Here is a 24,546-nt window from a genome sequence, read left to right as displayed (position 1 = left end):
AAATTACTTATAGTCAACAATCATATACAAAATAATAATTGTGAAGTTATAGATACCACACATAATGCACAAAATAATCAACAAAGTTGACTATGTACAGAGATCAACCTAGTCCTGCTGATTAGTCCGGCTGATTAGTGGCGCGCCACATCGGGTTAGTATACTATTGAGACAATTATCAGATGAGTCAGTTTATAAATGGTTATCCGGTGAACTAAATTGTAAAGCATGTACCCGTAAACAATCAACACCATGCTAGTTAAGGTACGGGTCATGACCAGTACATCTAGTCGAGCTCCTGGAATATTGAATGACTGGTGGGATGACATACGCAGCACAGCGATTTCGCCGAAGTTGCACTCTTTGTTTTTAAACATTCAGCTGCGGGTTCGGGGCCTTGAGCACCCGGACCACTGCCGGACTTTGGTGAGCATGCTGATTTCTCAGATTCTAGACCACTCGAGTGATTAACTTGTCTGAATTTCAAGCGGCGGGCTCGGGGTTTGAACACCCGAGCCTTATTTGATTATTTGGTATATATATATAACCTGTTCTATTTATTTATTTATTTTTCGTTCTATTTTGTTGTCTGAGAAATTTGTTTGAGGTCTGCTCGTTGAGCGATCTCTCTTTCCCCTTTTTCATAATCTCCAAACACAGTAGACTAATCTGGGAACTGAGAAAACCGCAGTTGCAATCTAAGGATATGAGGCCTTTGTGAAGTTATGAACTACAACTACTAACCAAGTTGTTTAATTATCACTCAGAAATACAGCTGCTTGTCAGGGATCTCTCTCTGAACAGAAATCCAACACCATCCTCTGTCAAATTATTTGGAGTATTTTGTCAACTTCTCTATGGTGCAACACCCCTGCCTCAATGTGTCTTTTGTGTACTGGTTTTAGTTGCCTGCATATTTGTAAACACCCAATAAATATGATATTTTTTAGGACATAAATTTTAATGTTGTCTTTTATTGTACAAATGTAAAAAAAAAGCATGTGATGCTTTATAAATATAGTAAATGATAATAATAATAGTATCTTAACAAACCATCAAGCAACCCCCTTTGGAGGGCTGTATTTAAGTCCAGTGTTGCTCTAGGTACCAGACATTGGCCTGTCCCCTCTCCTCGTGATATACTACACATGCCGTAATCGTGGTGGATATGGGTATGCCCACCCCATAGCTCCATCTCCATTAAGTGCCTCTGGATTAAGTATCTGGAGACAGGCTGGGGAGATTTGATTTGCATGATTATTTATTTACCAAAAAGGCACCAGAGGGCTAACCCCCTAAAACTACAATCCTAGACATGGGCCCTTGGGTGCCTGTATGCTAAACATTGCCCTGCCCCTTTGTCCTCTGTACAATCTATGCCCCATACCTGTATGGTTGTGTTGTTTTTCTTCAAGTTCCATACTTTGATCACTGGTAGTTGTGCCATCTTTCTCTGAAAATAAAAAAAAACAAATATAGATGTTTTCAATATTCAGAGGTAGGGCAGCAAAGATTCTCTTTTTGTTCTGAAATGTCTCATTATGGGGAATTGATCATTTTTAAAATAAGCACTGAATAAGATTGGTTTGTTGTGAACATTCCCTTTTTATTTGTTTAGTGGACATATTAAGAGGTGAATAATTATTTTCTTCTTGCTATGTTTTCTCTTGTTTTACTGACCCTGGTAACCAGAAACAGTCTGACACCAGATTTATTTTAATTTTATATTGTTAAGTGGAACCAGGGCTGCCATTAGAAATCAAATCCCCTGGGAGTCTGCAGCTCATTGAAAGCAGGGGCCCCTGCTAATCCAGGTAAGTGCAGCACAGCCGGGCCTCCCTGAAGACCCAAAATCCAAAGGGCTTGGGACAACTGTGCCCCCATGATGGCCAGCACCAGATTTGTTATTGGGGCAGCCCTCATTTGCGCCTGCCCCCCCACATGTGCATTTGCAAACCCCACCCCCAACCCCAAAGTTTCAGTGTGGCTTGGGCATCATGCCGCCCCTAAATTTGTGCCGCCCGAGCCTTTGTGGCCTCACCACAAATCCAGGTCTGCTGATCGGGTCCCTCAGTGGAACATTAATTAGCAAGTGGATAATAGCTTTAGTTTTAGAAACTGGAAAACTGCAGAACAAAACTTAAATAGCAGAAAAAAACAATAAAGACCAATTGCAAATTGTCTGAAAATACTTAGAGATAATATAACAATGAAGTGAACTTTAATGGACAGGAAGGGTGCTCTTCCAGCAGTGCTGCCTATTAAAGGTAGGAAAAATGTATATATACCGTAATACAATATATGCAAAATGTAAAAGTGAACATTCCAACAGAAAAATTCTAGAAGCAGGGTAGGACAGCAGGGTGTGGGGCTCACCGGGGCTGCCATCCCAGGGGCCCCCACACCCCTCCGAGGGGGCCCCCCGCCGGCCACCTAACCCCCTCCCCCAAACATGTCTACAAAATGTATAGCTATGCACGCTTGGGGGAGGTCAAGGCTGGCAAACTCTAAGCTCACAATAAGTTTAGATTCTGGTGTAAAAACTAAACCCATTTTATTGTACAAAGCTTATCTGCAACTGCTATATATAACCAGTTTTCTTTTTCTTTTAGTATGCAAAGGCTTGAGCATTCTTAAATCTGCCCGCATAATACTCCAAAAGCATGCTAACCAGGTACCCTCTCCCAGCCTAAACTGGCTGACGTGGTGCATTGGCAAATGAAATTTATTTATGAACCAACATATCTATATTACATGGATATGGGTTGGTCTCAGTGGGACACCATACCAACACTCTTTCAAATGTAGTTTCAAATGACATTATTGGTACATGTATGGTTAGCTTTACTCCCCTTATAGTTTACAGAAAAAAGGGACAGCACCAGTGCCCAGTGAAGCAAATCAACAGAAACAACTAGGTAGAACAAATTTTTTTAATGTTATTAAGAAACATAACAATAATTTTTATCAAGAATCACACTTACTTATGCACTTTAGATCCTTTTCTGTCTTCCACTTAAGGACTCCTGAATTATTGACGCAGGTATACATTCCATGTGTATTACGTTCTCGTTGATACTCTTTATTACAACTTAAGTTTATTATGGTTCCAAGGAAAAACTGTTGCTCTGGGATTATAATAATATCCTCAGGAAAGTGGTATAAACAATCTGTTTAAAAAGAAAGTAAAATGAATTCTTCTCTACCATTCATTTTATTCATAGTACAGCTCTTATGAAGAAACCTGTTATCTGGAAAGTTCCAAATTATGGGAAGCCCATCTCCCATACAGTCCATTTTAAGCAAATAGTTCACATTTTTAAAAATAATTTCCCTTTTCTCTGTAATAATAAAACAGTGCCTTGTACTTGATGGCAATTAAACTGCCTGGATCCATATTGGTGGCAGAACAATCATATTAGGTTTATTGAATGTTTCAATAAGTTTTAATAGCCTTAAAGTTACAGAAACTTCCAATCTCTCCCCCCTACAGTCTATATTAAATACTGCTGCCAGAATTCTCTTCCTCTCATCCAGGAGAGTTCAGGCCCTTCCCCTGCTAAAGTCCTTATCGTGGCTTCTTATTAAACAAATAATATCTTACAAACTCCTTCTCTTAACCTTCAAAGCCCTCCATTCCTCTGCTCCTCACTACATCTCTTCTCTTGTGTCTCCGTATGTTCCTGGCCGACTCCTTCGTTCCTCGCAGAGCAATCGCTTGGTTGCGCCCCCCACTACTACTGCTGTTTCCCGCCTTAAACCTTTCTGCCTTGCTGCCCCATACATTTGGAATCCCCTCCCTGATTTGAAGAGAATCCTCCCCCAGTCTTTTTAAAACTAAACTTAAAGACTACCTTTTGGAGCACTCATATTGTAGTGTCACCCACTGTGACCTACAGCACTTATATTTGCCTATTTGTGTCTGTAAGTTACCCTCCCATATAGATTGTAAGCTCTACGGGGCAGGGACCTCCATCCTCTTGTGTCTTTGACTCTTAACTTATTGCAACTGTATTTATCTTGTATCTATCTGTATTTATTGTTGTACTTTGTATTTATCTATTATTATCTTAATAATCCTGTTTGTATTAATGTATTCTACTGTACAGCACTGCGTACATAAGTAGCGCTTTATAAATAAAGATATACATACATACATACATACAGAAAGGCCTCTGATCCTGAGCATTCTGGATAACAGATTCCATACCTGTTTATTAAATGTGATTATTCAGAGCTTGTCTACTACTAGGATGGGTTGTTCATGCAGCACAGATAGGACCTGAAACTGAAATCTGCTATTGCATGGTTTGGTGTAGGTTGACTTTGCCATGAAAAGTGTAAGTTAGCTAGAAATGAGAATTAATAGGATTTGTCCATTGATCTTAGCTCTGAGAAGTTCTAGTTGGCTGGAACTCATCATATCTGTAGCAAGACTGACTTATTTCTGACTGTATGAAGTAATGCAAAAACATGCAATATAAATTGTAGATAGGACTGGTCTATCTCTTGAAATTTATCACTTTTGGTCTATTTAAAGAACTGTTTGCTGTTGCTAGGCTAGAGTAGTATGTGTGAAGAGATTACAGTTTCTGGAGAAGAGGACACACAATCTTGGGTCTGTAGAAATTACAGGAGTGTAAAAATGTACACGAGCGTAATATGGTGCTCTGGATAAACTGAAAATAAATTCAAATTTAATTAAAAAAAAAAGGTTTTACGTTTTTTCAACATTTTCTGGGTCTGTGTTAAAACCCATGCACAGTACAAATTCTGAGATGAGTTTTCCATGCATATTTTGCCCACGGTGTTTTATTGGGTTTCAAGCATTTCCTTGCCCAGAGCTTTGTGCCTGCAGGTGGCACCCTTGTCTTGGTTCTCATTTTCCCCAGCAGCCTTTATCAGTCAGTGATGAGACAATATTTTGTGGGTTTGCATGAAAATGGGGATGGGTTGAGGTTAAAGTGATTCAAAGAGAGACGGTTAATGGCAATCCTCCTGCTTTTCTGCAGTGTACAGCTGTTTGAAAGAATGAAGTGTAGGAGCAGGCGGCCCATCCTGTAGCAACTCTGGGGCAGTAACCTGCTGCCAGACCAACATCTAATCCGCTGCCTCAGTTGTGTCTCCATGGCCTCCTTTATCTAGAGATCTAAGGAGTGAGTGAGCAGCTGCTGGTGCCCTTAATCCCGTCCACTATAAGGGCGAAGACACACGGAGCTACTTAGTAGCAGCTACTATTCATGGCTACTAAACGCCAGAAAATACCCTGCTATAGACAATACAGGGAATTGCCTTACCCTAACTGCCAGGACAGAACACTGTGATTTCTTACAGAAACTACTACAAATACCATTTTAAAGTCTTCACTATGCGTGAGTCTTCTCAGAATTATTACTGTGTTTGGGGAATATATGTGTGCATGTATTTGTGTGTCACTATGGTGATAATATGTATGTATGCATGTGTGTCAGTATGAGTGAGAGTGCTTAAAGGAAGAATCCTGGATGGAGATATTTCCTGCATTTGTAATTGCACCGGGGGGGCTGCTGTGCTCGGTAGCTTGTGGAATCACAGGAAATACAACACATAAATAAAAAAAACAAATAAACCATTAATATAAAAGAGAAAGAAGACATACATGAGTGTTAAGACTGATTTTAAAAATGTTTTATGGCAGGTACTTCTGTTACATCACAGAAATATACTGCAGAAAAACAACCTTGAAAGAGTAAACCACATGTCTCTAGAATCACTTTCTCTGCTTCCTGTAAAAATGCATTCATTTTTTTTTACTTATTTTTATTTCATGGTCAAATGGTTCTTTATAGAGACAGCAGCAATCATCTAATTTTATAACCTGCATATTTTGTATTTAAAGGGAAAGTTCGCTGTTACATTAACTGTTAGCATGATATGGATGGACTTTCCATTGTTCTGCTGATCGGCTGCTGGGGGGGGGGGTGAAAGGGAGAGGGGTGATATCACTCCAACTTGTAGCTCAGCAGTAAAATGTGACTGAAGTTTATCAGAGCACAAGTCACATGGTTGTAGCAGACAGGGCCGGATTTGTCTTCCGGGCGCCCCTAGGCTGCCCCCGTTGATCCCCCCCCCCCTAACGTGCATGCGCGAACAACCGCTCGCAGTGGGGAGAAGTTCCCACTGCTCCGTATGGAAGAAAACTTTAAAAATTCTGTTGCGGCAGGACGGCATGCCGCCCCTACATTTCTGCCGCCCCTACATTTCTGCCGCCCTAGGCCCGGGCCTTTATGGCATCTCCACAAATCCGGGCCTGAATGCAGAATATGGCTAGCCCCATGTGAAATTTCAAAATTAAATATAAAAAAATCTGTTGGCATTTTTGAATAGTTTTTCAATGCAGGAGAAGCTCTATTAGCAGATGGGTTTTGAAAAAAACATGGTCCTCCCTGTCATACTATATCTAGATCCTCATGTAACTTAAGGTGGCCGATTGTACCAATTCGGCAGCTTATCGGCCCATGTAGGGGCAGGAATGAGAAATTCCTGCTTGTTGATGCAGTCCCCGAAACGACTGCACCCATTGCTCCAGTTATTATTTGATCGTTTGGCCCCAGGGCCAACATTTGCCTGATATCGCCCACCCGTAGGTGGGGCTATCGGGGGAAGATCCGCTCGCTTGGCGACATCGCCAAGCCAGCAGATCTTAACGTGTATGGCCACCTTTACAGGTATCTTCCACATAACCTCTCACTGCTCCATTCCCCCATTCCCCAAGTCGAGGCAATTAAAAGTTGGACAGAATACTAAACATACAGGCTCAGTTAAAATACACCACTTTGCAGCTTGTTCCCCTAGAATTGAGTACAAAGAGTTGTGCCTCACTATGTATGCAGTGCTCTATGCAATTGATGTAACTGCATATGTACTGTATATTGTTTTGAATTTTTATTGTTTACAGCAGTTAAATCAATAGTAACCTCTGTATTGTGTATTAATTGATATTATTATAAAATTGCTTCCTACTAATATTGACCACACAGATAATTTTTGGGGTATTCCCACACACTGACCAAAGTGTACCTATCAGTGCTCACACTCCACCTGATGACCCAATACATGGACTAAATTGGATTGCTACCACAGTTATTCATTTTTGGTGATCAACTATAGTGAAATCATCAAAATAACAAAGGATCACAAAGTTTCAATATGGCAAACCACAGCCCAATAACCAAAATGATTTAACAACTGCAATTCCACAAGACAATCAGCACCTATGGGTATAGTTAAAAAAACCAAATATATTCTCTAAATATTTGCAGCTATGGATCCTTGCTGACCTCCCCTCAAAGCCAACAAACATACAATTACTGCAGCAGTTAGAAAGAGCATTATCATTCTTCTCCACATTTTTGTTAAAAGAACCGTGACATTTTAGGCCAAACCCTTGATGGTAGTATTGTTTGATAATATTAGCATAGGCTTGAATGGGACAGGTGGATATGCTAATATTATCAGTTGAATTACACACCGTTGAAGATATACATTATGTAATATAAATTTTTATAGGACATTACACATATATATAATAAAACACATCACAAAGGATAGTCTGGCAAATACAGCTGAAGCAACCTCTATCTAAATATTGGCTAACCAATGTCCCGCCATGACACTTAATTTAAAAAGATCCCTGTCATAAACTTACCCGCTGAAATGAATGCTGTGACAAGTTATGCCCTAGTGCATAGTGTGGGGTAGATATGTATGAAATTTTCCTGACAGTCTGAAAAGTGTTCAAGGGCAAGGAAGGCCATTTTCACTAGGGGGTGCCAATTTGTTCATAATATTCATCATAAATGTTAACACTGGTGTACTTTCTGTGGTGGCCAAGTCACCATCTTCAACCTATTTTCTAGTGGTTCCATGGGCTCCACATGTGCACTACCTCAATTCACTTTGATGTTCATGCCCCACTCAAAGAACCACTGATAGATTGATCAAAGATGGTGGTGCTTGCATAGGGTTCCCTGGGCTGGTGTGTTTTAGCATGCACTGGGCAGGGGTTATCAATTGTATTCACTAAGGGGGTGCACAAGAAATTTGTGTATACGATTGAACATATTACTAAGCACAATCAACACAAACATAATGCCTCACTTACAAACAAGTAAAAGTTGGTGAATAGCAGAAGTGTAGTTTCCATAGCAACCAATCATCAATTGGTTGATCAGTCTACTTTCTATAAGTTAGAAAAAGGAAGTAAAGATTTATGAATTGCCATAGGCAAATGCAATGGTGAAATTTAGCACCTGCCTTGGTTAATCAGCCATAGTATATATTTAGCACAAAGAATATGTTAAGTCCAATAACCTTAACTGGGAGAATACTCCAACATTATAAATGTTATAACACAAATGGCACTAAATTTACACTAAAATCCACAAGGATAAAAATCCAACAACAGAAAATGTCTTATGTACAAAAAGTGCAAACAGTGTCCTGCTGCAAAAATTAAACTTATTTGTAAACACTTTTGAGCAGGGCCTTCTTTACCTCCTATATTGATCAGTTTCTTGTATGCAATGTGTGTGTTGATGTATACCCCTTCTATTTATCTACAGCTGCAGGGAAACAAATGCCAAAGCAGTCCACTAGATAGACTTTTAGGAACTTTCTTGTAGTTTTAACATTGTAATAGTTGAGCAGCCCTTAATAAATAAATATACTGTATATGTATGTGTTTAATCTTTTGTTATTTATATTGGAATGCAATGTTGGAATTTCCTGCTGAACAGAAACAACTGAATTTCTAAAAAGTAATGATTTTATCTGTGTGCCAAGAAAGATAGGGGAAATGAGGCATAGGTCTTTTACTGCTAAACCATGACTTTCTGTTCTTACTACTATTTTTCTAAGGAAAAGTGTAATCACTACAATAGTGGTTTTTGCTCTTTGAGTCATGCCTACTGTTTTTACCCTTTCTCAGGGTTCTAAAATTTGCTGTCTCTGCTCTGTTATGCCTGTGGCTGTACAGCTTAGCTATACAAACTACATGTAGTTCTAGTAGAAATTGGACTTTTCTGAGTTTTTTTTTCTGGACTGAGTTTTCTGGAAAAGTTGAGTTGTTTTAGACTTAATTCTACTAGATACTGTATATCATGACCTGGATGAATGAGACTCTTCATAGATACATGTAGTTCTACAAAAAGAAGGAGAACTGAATGTTATTTACCCCTGTTCTAATTATTCAACTTGGAGTAATGTATGTTTATAAGCACCTTTAAGACTTCTTAGGTTAAAGAGCATCGACCAATGGCCCAAACTTACTCACCACCCGTGTATTTTGGCAAGAAAACTTTAAAAGCACTATGCCACCCACACAGAGAGGGAGGGCCATGTTGGGGCACACGCATACTTCTATTGTGCAGGTGTCTCTGCTCACTCATTATGCACTTGTATGTCATGTAGTATAATTCGATGGATGTGTTCTTAAAGAATACCATACCACTTAGGATGATAGCCAAATTACGGGGAAATGCCCACGTGTTAAAGGAGAAGAAAAGGAAAAATCACTGCCAAAATGTTAGCCCCCCCCCCAATTAATTACACTAGCCCAGGTCAGGGTTCCTGTTCACTAAAAAGTACAGTGGCCTGGGGTACCACTACAGGATCTTGCCACTATCTTCTTCCGGATCTTTTACTTCTGTTTCCGAATCTTTTACCAAGGAGTTTGGGTGCAGCTGAATCCAAAAATAGTGGGTTTGGTGCATCCCTACAAAATATGCATCAGGACCACCCACCCCCCTTGTACCCACCCCATCCAACTTAACTGGGCACCATCTCCTCGCAGCATTGCTGATGTCCTCACAAAGGGTGCAATGGGTATTTAGCCACATACACCAGCCTGAACTTTGTTAACCTTGAGGTCTACAATGTGACATAGTTAGACCTACGAGACCTTCATCCTTTGCCCCCTTTTTTGCATTATCCTAATTGGTACAATGCATCTCATAAAACACATTTGGGAGGCTTTTCCTTATTAAGGCCTCTGATATAGTTGACACTTGCTCCTTGTGTTTTTTCTTAAATGAAGTCTGGTGTCATAAGCCTGGGGCTTGTCAGGCTTTTCATACTTCTGGTAGTATGCTTTAGCTCAGTGCTGTCCAAATGCGGCCCACAACCCCCCTCTTTGTGGCCCCCCACCTGTCTGGCAGCTTTGATGGCTTACCTTTGTGTAAGCTTTAAATGGTATCAGTACTGAGATTAACTGGCCCCCTTCATGGTTCACACCTCAGATTCAGGCTGGAATTCCACTGTATGGCACACACAGCATGGTAGGGCAGGTAGAATTTGGCGCACACAGGCAGCATAGGGCAGGCAGAGTATGGGACACACGGGCAGCATAGGTCAGGTAGAGTATGGCACACAGGCAGCATAGGGCAGGCAGAGTTCTGCCTGTGTGTGCCATACTCTGCCTGCCCTATGCTGCATGTGGGAGGTGAACCTGGCAGGGGTTTGTACTGGCAGCAGGTTAGCAGTTGGAAATAGCCATTAAATGGTCCATAAGGTGTGTAATTATGCGCTATTTAGAGAGGCTTACCCTAATCTAGTTTAACATAACCTCAGTGTGCTGCTGAAAGCAATACCCTGTGCCTCACCTCTCACAACTCTGGCCTTGCCCATTCCCACACCTTGTGTCCCACACTGTGTGTTCTCCTTGTAGATTGTAAGCTCTTTTGGGCAGGGCTATCTTCACCTCTTGTATCGGTACAACTGTTACTTATATAAACTATTATAAATAATAGGAACATTAATGAAAATCATTGTGATTTGTGGCAGCTAATTGATAACAGACTATATGGCCATTTCTTAAGAATACAAGGACTGGCTATAGCAGAGTAAATGCTACAGACTGACCAGGTGCGCCTGATTAGATTCAGCTGGCCAATCAAGAAGCCTGGAAGCCTGGCTGGTGAATCCAACACACAGAAATCTATGTGCCTGTACACACACAGTTGCCTGTACAGAGGTCTGTAATATTGCTGCAACTGATGTGTCACTGTCACTCTTATGGAGAAAGTCTCTTTTATACATTCTTTTGTTACACCTGTACCTGGCTATTGAAGTTAGATCAGTATCTTTATTTGTAAATTTCAGGAGGGTGACTGGCAGCTGATCTTAGCTTGCTGGTGAGCAGCACAAAACTCAAATGCAAAACAGCCTGAAGTTTAAATGAGGATATAAAGGACAGAAACCATAAGCTGCTTTACTGTTATATGTAGAAATGCAGCTTCATCAGCACCCAGCCTGGCTCCCTTCCTTAACTTTACCTTGTAACATGTTTGCTGTGGAGGGGATGGGAGGCTGCTTCAATACTTGCCATAACTTTGTAATGGTGCAAAATTTTTAAAAGCTATAAATTGTCAATGTTTTTCTAGACTTTATATTTTCAATATTATAAAAACATTATTCATGATTGTTCCCCTTTAAGCTTTTACACATTGTCAATATCTCATAATCTGGATATCTTCATATCCTTCACCAAGCGTGAGTGTTTTGTCCCCTGCCCATATACCTACATAATGCTCAGGAAAGAAAAGTATGTTTTTTTTAAGAGGTTGTTTTTCTGTTCTTTATTCTCAATTATATAGCAAATTGTACATAGAGAACATCTCTTTGCTCTGTATTTACATTCAGTTACATAAATTGTATATGCTTACATCAGCAGAGATTATCTTGACTATTTAATGAAGTCTTCAAAAACAAAAGCATTCCCCAACCAGTGGCTCATGAGCAACATGTTGCTTCCCAACCCATGTTGGTGCTTATTTTTGAAATACTGGCTTGGGGGCAAGTTTTGGTTGCATAAAAACCAAGTATAATGTCAAACAGAGCCTTCTATAGGCTGCCAGTCCACATAGGGTCTATTAAGTAGCCAATTATAGTGTTTTTTGGCACTTTTTCAGTTTAAACGTGGTTCACGGGTATAAAAGGTGGGGGATCCCTGCGGAACACTCAGGGATATTTAGTAGTGATGCCCATAAAGTAATGTATAAATCAAAAACCGTGACATAAGAAATGTTTTGGGCACCCTGTAAACCAGTGATCCCCAACCAGTGGCTCGGGGGCAACATGTTGCTCCCCAACCCCTTGGATGTTGCTCCCAGTGGCTCCAAAACAGGTGCTTGTTTTTGAATTTGTGGCTTGGAGACAAGTTTAAGTTGCATAAAATACCAGTTTAATGCCAAAAAGACGCTTCTGTAGGCTGTCAGTCTACATAAGGACTACCAAACAACCAATCATAGCTCTTATTTGGCACCCCCAGAACTTTTTTTATGCTTGTGTTGCTTCCCAACACTTTTTCCATTTGAATGTGGCTCATAGGTCTGAAAGGTTGGGGACCCCTGCTATTAACTATTCAGTGTCTTTCTGTTAGTGTAGGGGACAAAAAGATGTAAAACCATACTTATAAACAGGTTTTATGTTAAAGGGGCAACTCACCTTAAGATTAACTTTTAGTAATATATAGACAGTAATATTCTGAAACTATTCACAATTGCCTTTGACTACATTTTTGTGGTTTCAAACTATTTGCTTTTTAGTTCTTCTCTTCTCCCATCTAAAATTTGAAATGCTATGTGGTTGGTGGGGTCACTAAACTTGTCGACCAAAATACACATTAATCCCAAGAATTGGTTTTATTGTTAATATTTTTATCAATGAGCATTTTTTTTTATACCTTCTACCATTTATCTTGCAGTCTGCCATTTATGCAACTTCTTGCGCTTGTTAACGATACCCTAGCATCAAGGTCACAGTTTAAATTTAAAAAATAGAGAGCTGCAAAATTAAAATTCCACATATTTAAAATTCAAAAACAATTGAAAAAAATGGAGGCCAATAGCAAATGATCTCAGAAAGAGACTGTCTATAATAACAAGGTGAACAGTCTCTTTAAAGCACCAATCGCATTTCCCATGATTTGATTACATAGCAAGCTTAAGTAACTGCAATGTAATCCAGGCTCCTCTGCATAATTCTCTAAAGAAATAGAGCAAATAAGTGCTGTAATGTTCACAATAACACATCTATTGTTACCTGTTAAAGCTGTTTTATTTGTATATTACTTTGTATGTACTAATTAAAACTAGTTCATGGTTTTGAGTAAATGCTACTTTATACAGAACAGACTGAACAGGAGTCAAAACCAAAATTTGTATGCAAGTATCTTTCTAGTAACTCATTATGAAATATATCAAAGAGGAGCAGTCTGATACTACCCATAGTTACCACCTGTCCCAATTTTACCAGGTTTTTACTCTGCCCCTTGATATTTTTGTCCCTGGAAATGTCTTTGGTTTTCATTCTCTGTCCCTGTATATGTCCCTAGTTTTTACAATAAAAATAAAGGCTGAATCACATGGAAGTGCCAATTTTAAGGGCCAGTATTTTTGTTGGTGCCACCAGTTTTTTTCCTATGGCAGTGATCTCTTGCTGCTGGTCTGTGTCTATGTGTAGTAGAGTAAAATCAGAACTCAGAAATAAAGCTGAACTTTACTCTACAGCACATGCATACAGACCAGGGACAGAGGCAAAATAATAGTAACCTATTGTATACAGGGGCACAATATTGTGAGAGTGAACATGCAACCAGACTTCATAGCAAATCACAAAATAATTGTGCCAAATATGCCTCACAGACTTTACAGTACACTAGAGCACATTTATCAAAGTGCTTAATAACTAAGAAAACATACAAGTTAATAACTGGTAAACTGTGGTGAACTCTTTTAACCCACTGATTTATATGCCTCATGCCTAGCTAACAAATTCTTTCATTTGATTTAGAATTTAGTCTTTTTGGCATTTCTTGAATTGATTAATATTTATATTGAAGAAAATGCAGATTTTTAATAGTCCATATCTGTTTCATATTTAATGAGCTTTGTCTGCACCACATTGATCATACAGAAAATGTAATGTTTGAAAATGTATATGTTTTTCTAGATATATTGCTATTGTACCTTAATCCTTGTAACCTTTTCTACCTTCTTTGTATCCCAAATCATCATCATGTGTCACAAAATTCATAACTTACTGTTTTGGCTGGAACATCTCAATATAAGATGAAAGAATGCCAGTTCAAACACAAGCAGGCAGTGCTCCATTTAACTCGGCTAACTTTCTTTCTCTGCTTCCTTTTCTCTCTGCTCTGGGAAATGATTGTGAGCTAATACTGGCATATTCTCTGCTGATGAGGACTAGACAGGACCTACATCTAGCCTACAATCTATGACACACAGTTGTGGGTAGTGTTAGCCTTTTAACCAGGAAATCACTCTCACAGACCAGAAAGAACTCATTCATAGGAAGTGATTATACACCTTGGTAGTCTGTGCATGACAGCAAGACTACTGGATGATGGGATGGCTACTTGTATATGAGTAGAAATTTAGCTCACAGCACAAACACCAAGGGCTCTGGAGGTTCCAACTCTTTAGATTTGTATCCAAAGACCCCCTTTGCACAGACACAGTTCTTTATTCTTGTACCTAAAGACATCTAACAAAGACACATGTAAGTGGAGTAGTAACAAAAAGGAGATATGTGAGGTTAGGAACGTTTGTTATAGAGTCAAGTCAAAGAGATGGATCTGAGACGCTACTGCTAATGCCATCAATTTATAACCCCAATCAATTTACCTTTCTCCCTGGTTATATTATCTTATATTATTATATATAGATAATATTTAGCATGTGCAAGCTCAGGATATAAGGAGTTAATGGTAATTTCCAGCATGGTAGCTAAGGTTATCTACAGTAATATTGAAAGTACCTTAGTTTCTATTTTATTTGCAGAATCTTGGATCTTATCTCCCTGACTTCCTTGTCTGTTCTGAGAATATGCATTTCACTATGAGGCTTTCTTTCATTTTACAAATAATCTAATACTTACAATTTATAATATTTGCTCACATAGGCGGATTTTCAATAAGGCTAGGGGAGGCTAAGCCTCCCCAAACCTGCTTGGCACCTTGAAGAAAAAAAAAAAAAAAAAAAAAAAACTTACTCTGTTTCTGCTCTGCTGGAGCCATTAGCATTGGGTAATCCTCTTGCTTTCCTGCAAGCTCCGGTTCTGTTGTAATCAGCTGTGCTCTGATTGGATCTTTCTTCTTGTGGCTTCTCCAATAAGAGCACAGCTCTCTTGACAGACAGTAAAATTGACCAATAAAGGCACAGATTTGAGCAGGGCTGGGGAGATATTACAAATTGAAGGCTCTGCAGAAATAAAGACTGATAAGAAGAATCTGCAGGCTGTATCTTTACCTAAAAACCTCACCAACTCTGAACTTTTGCTGTAGATTTCATCCCACGAGTACTGTATTGTGTATTTTCGAAAGGCTGAATCACTAGCTGAAATTAAATAGTTTTTTGTCACCTGGCATCTATAATATCCCTAGAACCCCTGCTCCTGTCCTAAATTATATATTTGTTGTTTTATTTCTAGTTAGTTACAGTGGAGCCTTCATGAGACTGCATAGGTGGGAAACAAAATAATGTTGTGTATCAGTGCCAATGTTATAGTGCCAGAGCGTGAATATCTGCCATTACTACCCACTGCTTTTTACAGTTTAAAATGGTTTTGTAAATATAGACTGCATTTCACTGTATATAATGTGCCTGGGATGTCAGTACCCACTGCTTTTCTCACTATAAAACTAAAACACATTTAAGCTAACTGATCCCAAGCACAAACACTGTACATGGAGAACCCCTCACAGAAGTGCATTTTAGGGTAAAAGGCAGGAAAGCAGGTGCTCTCTGCTCTCTGTAAATGAACCCATAGTTTCATTATGACGATTCTCTCACCTAGAAAGTATAGTATAGTATAGAAAGAAATTTCAATTTGGAAAATACAGACAATTTGTAATTGCCTTCATTGCTGGTGGCGGAATATCTGCAAATACATCTGTATTAAAGCAAATGTCTAAGGACATTATGCAAAAACGTTTATCAGTGCCCTGTCTACTCCCCAATCTTCTCCAGCTCTGCCCACACCACTTGGCCCCCTGGATAATATAGGCCCTATGAGACTGCCCGGGTTGCCTCTATGGTAATTAATCACTGACAAGAGGGCTCATTTATTTAGGTGCAAAGTGTATAAAAAAAATGTTTTTGTTCAAAATGCACATTGCTTCAATTTTGTGGCATGAGCCACTATCTATTACAAATCTTTGCTCCTTTGGTATGGCAGCAACCATTAGCTCCTGACAAAGAATGAAATGTTGATAGTTGCAGCATGTGCCATCCGTGTTAGGGGCGTCTACACGGTTGCCCCTTACTTGGGGAGGATGAAGACATAAGTGGCAGAAAACAACTCCTATTAACAGGATTAGTCCTGTGCTCTGTGCCTTGCATTGTGATATGCCAACAAATTAATCCAGTGATTTTGCACTGCACCATAAGTAGGTGCAAGTACAAAGTAAATTGTGTAATTAAGGACATGATTTTGCAGCTTTTAGTGCGCCAGCACATGTACTTACCTGATAACAAAGGAACCCTAATTTCAGGTGATTTGTATGTGCGTTTTCTCTTTCATGTGTTAAAAACTGTCTTTACAAAATGCTATGTGTACCACTGCCCTAATTGTGTAGTTGCTGAGATAAAAAAAAAGATAAAAGGAAATGAAAACCGAACCACAGTAGTTTAGTTGAGAAATAATAAAGATGTGAAAAGGAAGAGAATAACCAAACCACAGTAGTGTTGTAACTTTATGAAACCTTGATATCGTAAAAAAAACAGAAAACAATTTATGTTGCCGAACTGATTAAGAAATGCAAGCACACACACAACCGCTGACCCTAAACAAGCAAACTAACAAAAGAAACCTCCCTCTTGGAAATGAGCTGCCCACCGAGCTAGCATTCAGAAATTATTAGATCCCCAGTGAAGTGAGTCATTCCTCTGCTATCTGCCTGATCAGAATGCAGGGGCAGAAGATCCTGAGTTACCTAGTTAACCTGAAATTGATGGTAAATTAGACAACACCTTCGTCAGAAAACCCATGCCTGTAGAGATGGGGTAAGCTACAACACAAAATAAAAGCCTAGACCTAATATGCAGTCTGGGAAGACAGAATATACTCCAATGGGATTGCAGTATGCTCTTTCAAGGGCCCCATGCATGCAGAAATTGTTGGACAGCAAAGCCAAAAACAGACAAACTGCCTAACAATATTTTTTACATGCATGCAAATCAACCAATAAAAAAAAGGTTACTGCTTTACACATAACCATAAAAATATGAACTAAAGTTCAGTGTAAATGCTTTTGAGATAAAAATAGTTAAATGGTTATATAGGAAATAATATTAAAGGACACTGGGGAGTTCAGTGGCCTTATAACATAATGTAACACCAAGGTGACTGCTAATTTCTTTATAGTTTTACAGGAAACTTCATTCCAATATTTTTGGAAGAAAGTAAGTAACTTCTAAGCAAATAATAATTATTGGTAAACTTAATTGCTACTGAAAGCAGTATCTGTCTGTCCCAGCACTGCACTGCGATATGCCAACAAATACAATCTGTGATTTTGCATTGCACCATAAGTAGGTGCAAGTAAGTGGTGTAATTACGGACATGATTTTGTAACTCTTTGTGCACCAGCACATGTAACAAGATAAGGCAACTAATTAACAATGCTGTACAGAAGCATACAAGGTATTGTGAGATTTTGAGACCTTGCTGGGGGATGGATCACTTTCATACACATTGTTCCAACAGTCAGAACCAGCAGGACAGAAAAGGACAAACAATCACTGCTTAAAGATGAACATAATTAGGGATTTGGTTTTAAAGACATACTGACACCAGAAATTAAACCTTTTTTTACATCTATCTTAACATTGTCTTTGCATGACCTTCATTTTTGCCATAAAAGTATTTAACCAATGCTTTTATAATACCTGTCTGATCCCCCATGTTCCCCTATAAGGGGGCTGCTTTATTTGTCCAGCAGGAGGCCGTTAGCATTAGAAGCTATAACTGACAGGCTGAGAGGGGACAGTCAGGTTGGCAAAACAGTCCGGTTTAGGAACTTCAAGTAACAATTATTTACAAAAGCAAATCTCTCAGCGAAAATCAATCAACATGAACTATAGGCAACTTTTTATGTACATTCATATTTTGAGGAGTCATTGTTTAGTGTCAGTATCACTTTAAAGTGGCTTATAAAAGTAACTGTACTTTTATAACTCACTTTAAAACCAAATCCCTAGTTATGTAATTATGTTTTATTTACTGTATATAATGTATATTTAATATGTAAAAAAAAATAAGTGGAATACAAGTTCTAAACACACATATGAGAGTAAGTTGCAACACAAATGAAAACTAAGCACCTTTTTAAAATGATATATTTTGCAGGTTATTCGGATTACTATGTGTTATTATATTAGGCTGTCTTATATAAGTATATATCAAATGGGCAGTATCTGTTTTCTTGTATCTATTTCTGGTCAGGTTAATAGAAGTAATGTAGAAATGAAGTGAGGCTTGGTTTGACCTGCCTTTCCACAATGTGAAGACAGAAGGAAGAGTATCGCTGTCTCACAGCTACCCTGGTCTGGTGCGGTTTTTGCCTAAAAGGAGCACCAGCTCAGGGTATAAGTAAGGTATTAAAATCACTGGTGGCTGCCTAACATTTTGGCAACCCCCAGTGATTTTAATTTTCATTCTCTTTTAAAGGAGAAGGAAAGATAAAAACTAAGTAAGCTTTCTCAGAAAGGTCTATGTAAATACAGCCATAAGCACTCACAGAAACACTATCACTGTCCTCTATTAAAAGAAACACAGGGTTTCTTGTTGTCTTTTTTGTTAACATGTTCTTATGGTATCTGACTTCCTCTCTCAGAAAAATCCTTCCTTTCCGGGGCCAGAGTCTGTGCAGTTCTCTCCTCTCCTGCTCCCCCCTCACATAAGAATTCATAAAACTCACTCCCCCCACCCTTAGGAATGTGTAATCTGAGCTATAACGGCTAGACTGCAAGCTGGAAGCTATGAAGACCAAGCTAAAATGGCAGTTGCAATCTTAAACAAACAGAGAAAGCTTCTATGGCTGTTTACTCGGGTATGGTAATGCTTTCTGCAGAATAAATATAGTGTTCTAGTTGGCACTAATGTGGTGAATCTATATGCTGTAAAATACCAAAATGACTTTCCTTCTCCTTTAAGAGATGGTTTGGATTTTTATGATCCACTGTCCATTTGACTGGGTGAAAACACAGAGAAAAAAATAGGTCATAACACAGAAAAGGGATGAATTATTGCACAATATTAAAGGTAGTAAAAATAAAAGAATAGAAAGAGGTAATGAAGAAGGGAAACAATCCTAGCATATATCACTACTAAATAGCATATATAATCAATTTTTATTAATTATACACCCCCACATACTACTATGATGTGCCCAGTGCACTTGCGTGCAAATTAACCTTTATGTTTCCAAGTGGTGTCACTTCTTTCACATTTTCATGAAACAGCTGATCAGTCAGTGGCTCACAGGGCCCATATAACTGCTGTGCCCCCCCAACAGTCAAAGAGTCTGCTTTTTCTATATTTTCACTCTGGTCGTGGCCTTGCTTTTTGTTTTTTTAACTCGAGCTAAACACGTGAAAAGATTAACATTTTCAAAGTATTTTGCAGACTGAAAATGTCACAGACTTAAGTTAAACCACAGAAAGGAGAAATCATAGTAGATAGCTGACCACAGAAAATTTTCCACCCAGTACATTGTTCTCTGCACTTCGCTGTTCTCCATTTTATCTGTTAAATTTCCTGATATTTAGTTGAAGACATGTCATTTCTTCACTTTTGAAGGTTAAAAGGATGGTCAAACACTAAGAATCTCAACCCACTCTTGTCACACATATATTCCATGTATACATTTCTTTTTCAGTAAAATTAATTAAAACATGTTTGAATAACTGAAGGCAAAAGGTTGATAAAAAGTAATTTCACTGTACCTTCCTTATATTCATTTGAGTTGATAAATGCCAGCAATTTCTCCCCTAAGCAGTCATTTTTGCTATTTAACGTGAAAATAATCTTCCATTAACAGTGTGTTAAGATCCTGTTTATTCTGTTATGCCACTATACAGCCTATTTACTTCTAGGGTGGAAAAAGTTAAAATGCAAAAATAAATAAATAAATAATAACAGGAGAAAATCTCTGTTTTTTTAATTTGCACGTTGTCCCCATGCAGTTTGTGACTATTACCCACACATTCAAAACTGACCCCTGACTTTCTCAATCAGAATCATTTTCACCTCACACCTGTATAAATATTTCATCCACTCTGGTGGTGCAAGCCTTCCGCAGGGCTGTCTCCAGCAAATAGTATTGTAACAGAGCCGCACACACATAATGATATATTCTGTCGGGGAGCTTATCCCCCTTTTTCTGTTACCAGTTAGTGGTGTGCACTCCCCGACTGCATATATCGTTGTGTGTGTGGGGCTCCATTACAATACTATATATTCTTCAATCAAGATACACAAGGCTGGAGTGCCTGGGAAAGCCAGGCACAAGGGAACGCTGTACTTACCACCTACTAGTCAGGCTTTACCTAAGGGACTGAAACAGACACAAAAGACAACTATTGTTGTCAAATAATGAAATGAGTGAACACATTCACAAATAAATAGAAAAAGGGTGATCTTTTTATTAGCTAAAATAGTGGGAATATCAAACCCCATAAAGACTACAAACTGCTAGAAACAAATAACTAAAAAAAATCCGACATTTAAATGCGATATCAACCTGTAGCACAAAATTAACAATTAATTAATTGTCAATAAGACAATCCGTAGAATCTAAATGTCTCCCCCTGCTGGCTATCATGGTATTAAAGGGGATCTTGTGAATGCTCCAGACCCAATTTTATAATACATAGTTTGGCAAAATTAATCAAGGGCACAGCTTTCATTGGGTGTGTATTGGCATGCAATATACTAAAATATTTGACTTTCCTGGGACACAGCTGACCCAGCGCTCACCCTTAGAAAAAGCTCAATATGGACTATGTAGCATATTGCAAAAAATGCCTTTAAATAGTCAGAAAATGTGCAATAAATACAATATCAATATGCTGCAATATGCATACCACAATTTCTCTCAGTGGAAAAAAGATAAAAAAAGCAATGCAGACATGTTAGGCAAATGAGTATATCACAACTTTTTAGAACTATCAAGGGGAAATCTATATAAAGTCATTTTTGCATAATAATACATGGTCCCATATTGTGTTTCTAATTAAAAGTGTGCCACATTCCTTCTATATTTTTATTCTGTTTTATGACATTGTGGTCTGAGGAGAATGGCTGTGCTTCTTGAACTCGTCATATACAGTATATCCGTCATATATGTAAAAAATATAAATAATGTTACTTTTTAAATGTAATTTAAAACTCAAGGGAATAAAGAAGAAAAAAGGAAAAGAAAAAAAATATATATATAATTCAGTAATTTTACTCAATTGAACAGTTCGACACAACTGCATGTGTATACATTAAACTTTTTTAATTGGAAGTATAAACTTTCTTCTCATCCTAGACACATTTCAAACTAATGCAGAGAGTTCAAATACAGCACCTACATGGGTGCCATTACAGCTGTGCAAAGATACATAAATATCTTAATTAGTTCATTACTTTGTGAGAGTAATATAAAAGTCATTGAAAAACTAAGTTGCCATGGTGTGCCAGTTAATTTTCTTCTCTGATGACAACTGTAATGGCTTCCATGTAGGTCCTGAAGCTGAAATCTCTGCATGAGATGGGAATGTAAGGGAGCAATTTAGCAAATAGAAGGACAGGTGAGATTTGTGGGGAATGTTTTTTGAATAAGTTACTATATGGAGGAATGTTTATTTGCTTCCCTACAACTATAGCAAGGTGAATGCTATTACAATAATTGTATAAATCTACAGCTGCTGTAATGTATTGCTTATTGTAGAGTAACATCAGTCACATCAGCTTTATACTGGGATCTATTTAATGAATTATCTGAGCATCTCCTACATTAACTTTTCAGCAGTGAAATGACCTAAGCTTACACAATTTATGTAGCTTTTGTTACTTTCAAAGAATCTTACTTAACTTACATATAAACTCCACTCCCAATTAAAAGACTGATTTATTAGCACAATTATTTGTACTATTTTTATGAACTGCTACTGACTAGTTACTGGTCCGCACAGCAAGATCTTTGGGCCCCTAAACTTACGCAGTTTAAATAACTTATGCAAAAACTTACATAACTTTCCTATCAAGCAATGACAGCCAGAACAGCAGCAGCAAGGAGCATAGGATTTAAAGCAGTGACACCCAACCAGTTGCTAGTAAGAAACATGTTGCTCACCAACCCCTTAAGCTGATGCCAGACGGTGGCGTAGGGCTGATATTTTCAGCAAGCGGAACAACGCTTGGCGAAAATACAGCCCTACGCCTGCTACCTGTGCCTGCACCCGAATGAATGAGATACGCTCGGGTGCAGGCATATGTAACCAATATACGCATAAAAACGGAAGACTTTGCATTATCTCGCGTATATCGGCTACATGTGCCTGCACCCGAGCGTATCTCTTTCATTCAGGTGCAGGCACAAGTAGCAGGCGTAGGGCTGTATTTTCGCCAAGTGTTTTTCCGCTTCTTGAAAATATCAGCCCTACCCCTTGTCAGGCATCAGCCTTAAAGGGGTTGTTCACTTTTGTACAACATTCACAAATCTAACAGTTTACATTAATAGAACAATATCTGCCATATACATAGTTAACAAAAATGTGCAACTGAAGAGATATATTCTTCTGAACAGACCGGGTTGCGGGGGGGGGGGGGGGGGGGGGTGGGGGGTGGCAGTGACCCCTGTAAACATTACAGTTGCTTTTTGACTTTCTTATATGATATCACACATAGTACTGGCAGCAGACTTAACCCCTATTGACTGTCTTCTCTCAGTCTGACTTTGCTTCCTGTGCTGTGTCAGAGTGCTGCAAATCCAACAAAGGACACATCAACCCCAAAAATAATTGTTTGCCTAATAAAAGAAAACACAATTCTAAGCAACTTTCCAATATCAATTTATTATAAATTATTAGTGCTTTAAAAGTTATTTGTAAATGTTATTGCTATAGAATGAAGCATTTGCTGAACTCCTGGTTGTTACTTTTTAAACAATATTGCAAGGGCCAGTGTCCTCCAGCAAGCAGGTCTGTAAAATCTTCTGGCATTTGTTACATTGTTTCAAGCTCCAGAGCCACCAGGGCAGAGAATAGAACGGACAGGCAGACACTGTTTTTCATAGCAGTTATATATACAAATTACTAAAAAACCATTACATATATATAATGAATGTATATTGCAAAGTTGCTTAGAACTACTTTTTATTTTATTAGGCAAAAAAATTATTTTTGGGTTTGACATGTCCTTTACATCCAAAACTCCATTATTGCAGAATTTCTTTCCCTTATGTGATAGACACAGAACCATATACCTGAGAATCCTGAAGTGGTCTTTCTATGCTCTTACCTCCTTTCTCATATTTCATAGCATCTGCAGAAGACATTAAAGGAACAGTAACACCAAAAAATGAAAGTGTTTTAAAGTAATTGAAATATAACGTACTGTTGCCCTGCAATGGTAAAACTGGGGTGTTTGCTTCAGGAACACTACTATAGTTTATATAAATAAGCTGCTGTGTAGCCATGGGGGCAGCCATTCAAGCTGGAAAAAAGGAGAGAAGGCACAGGTTACATAGCAGATAACAGATAAAACATCATTGTATTCTACAGGGTTTATCTGTTAGCTGCTATATAACCTGTGCCTTTTCTTCTTTTGAATGGCTGCCCCCATGGCTACACACCAGGATTTATATAAACTCTAGTAATGTTTCTGAAGCAAACACAAAACTTTTACCAGTGCAGGGCAACAGTACATTACAGTTTAATTTCTTTAAAATATATACATTTTTTGGTGTTACTGTTCCTTTAATTCAGTACACAGATATCCATTCTATTACACATTGTGCAAAATAGTTCAACTCTAACATGGGCTAAAGTATTTAGATATAAAAGAGTATACTTTCTATATGATATTTGACAACCACACTCTGTAACCACTGGAGCCCAGATACGGCTTCCTTTAAAACAGCGGTTCTCAACCTGTGGGTCACAAATTTCCGATGGTCTTAGGAATACTTTTATGGTTATTGGTCACCACAACATGGGGAACTGCATTAAAGGGGCGTGGCATTAGGAAGGTTAAGAACCACTGCTTTACAACCTTCCATCCTAGTCACTATATATATTTGGGATTTTTTTTTCTTCTTTCCCACCTGGCTAAACGCTTGCCATACCTTTAGAAAGGTTATTGCATTCTTTTATTCTAAAGCTTGGATACTTTTCTCTAGCCCGCACCCAACCTATGCGAAGTTGTTATTATAGCTCCGCCTACCAATAATAAAACTCAAAAAAAGTCTTCCAGCAGTATATCAAACGATAATAATTT

At 38.4% G+C, this 24,546-nt stretch overlaps 1 protein-coding gene across 5 annotated transcripts in view; it reads right to left on the bottom strand.

The window, feature by feature from the left end:
• Positions 1 to 24,546, bottom strand: part of LOC100489832 — a 32,468-nt gene that overhangs the window by 7,704 nt on the left and 218 nt on the right. The window contains exons 2-4 of one of the 5 annotated variants that reach the window (XM_031899056.1): positions 23,569 to 23,592; positions 2,985 to 3,170; positions 1,388 to 1,453 (exon numbers count right to left, since the gene is read on the bottom strand). In XM_031899056.1, coding sequence (XP_031754916.1) covers positions 1,388 to 1,453; positions 2,985 to 3,170; positions 23,569 to 23,587 — 271 coding nt within the window. In that variant the 5' untranslated portion in view covers positions 23,588 to 23,592. Of the gene's footprint in view, positions 1 to 1,387; positions 1,454 to 2,984; positions 3,171 to 14,080; positions 14,653 to 23,568; positions 23,593 to 24,546 lie in introns of those variants that run through there. The other 4 variants (XM_031899054.1, XM_031899055.1, XM_031899057.1 and 1 more) reach the window with 4 other exon arrangements.

Source organism: Xenopus tropicalis, chromosome 3, assembly GCF_000004195.4.
Source record: "Xenopus tropicalis strain Nigerian chromosome 3, UCB_Xtro_10.0, whole genome shotgun sequence".
Lineage (NCBI taxonomy): Eukaryota > Metazoa > Chordata > Amphibia > Anura > Pipidae > Xenopus > Xenopus tropicalis.
Note: the sequence above shows the minus strand (reverse complement) of the source record. Positions and strands in the feature narration are given on the sequence as shown.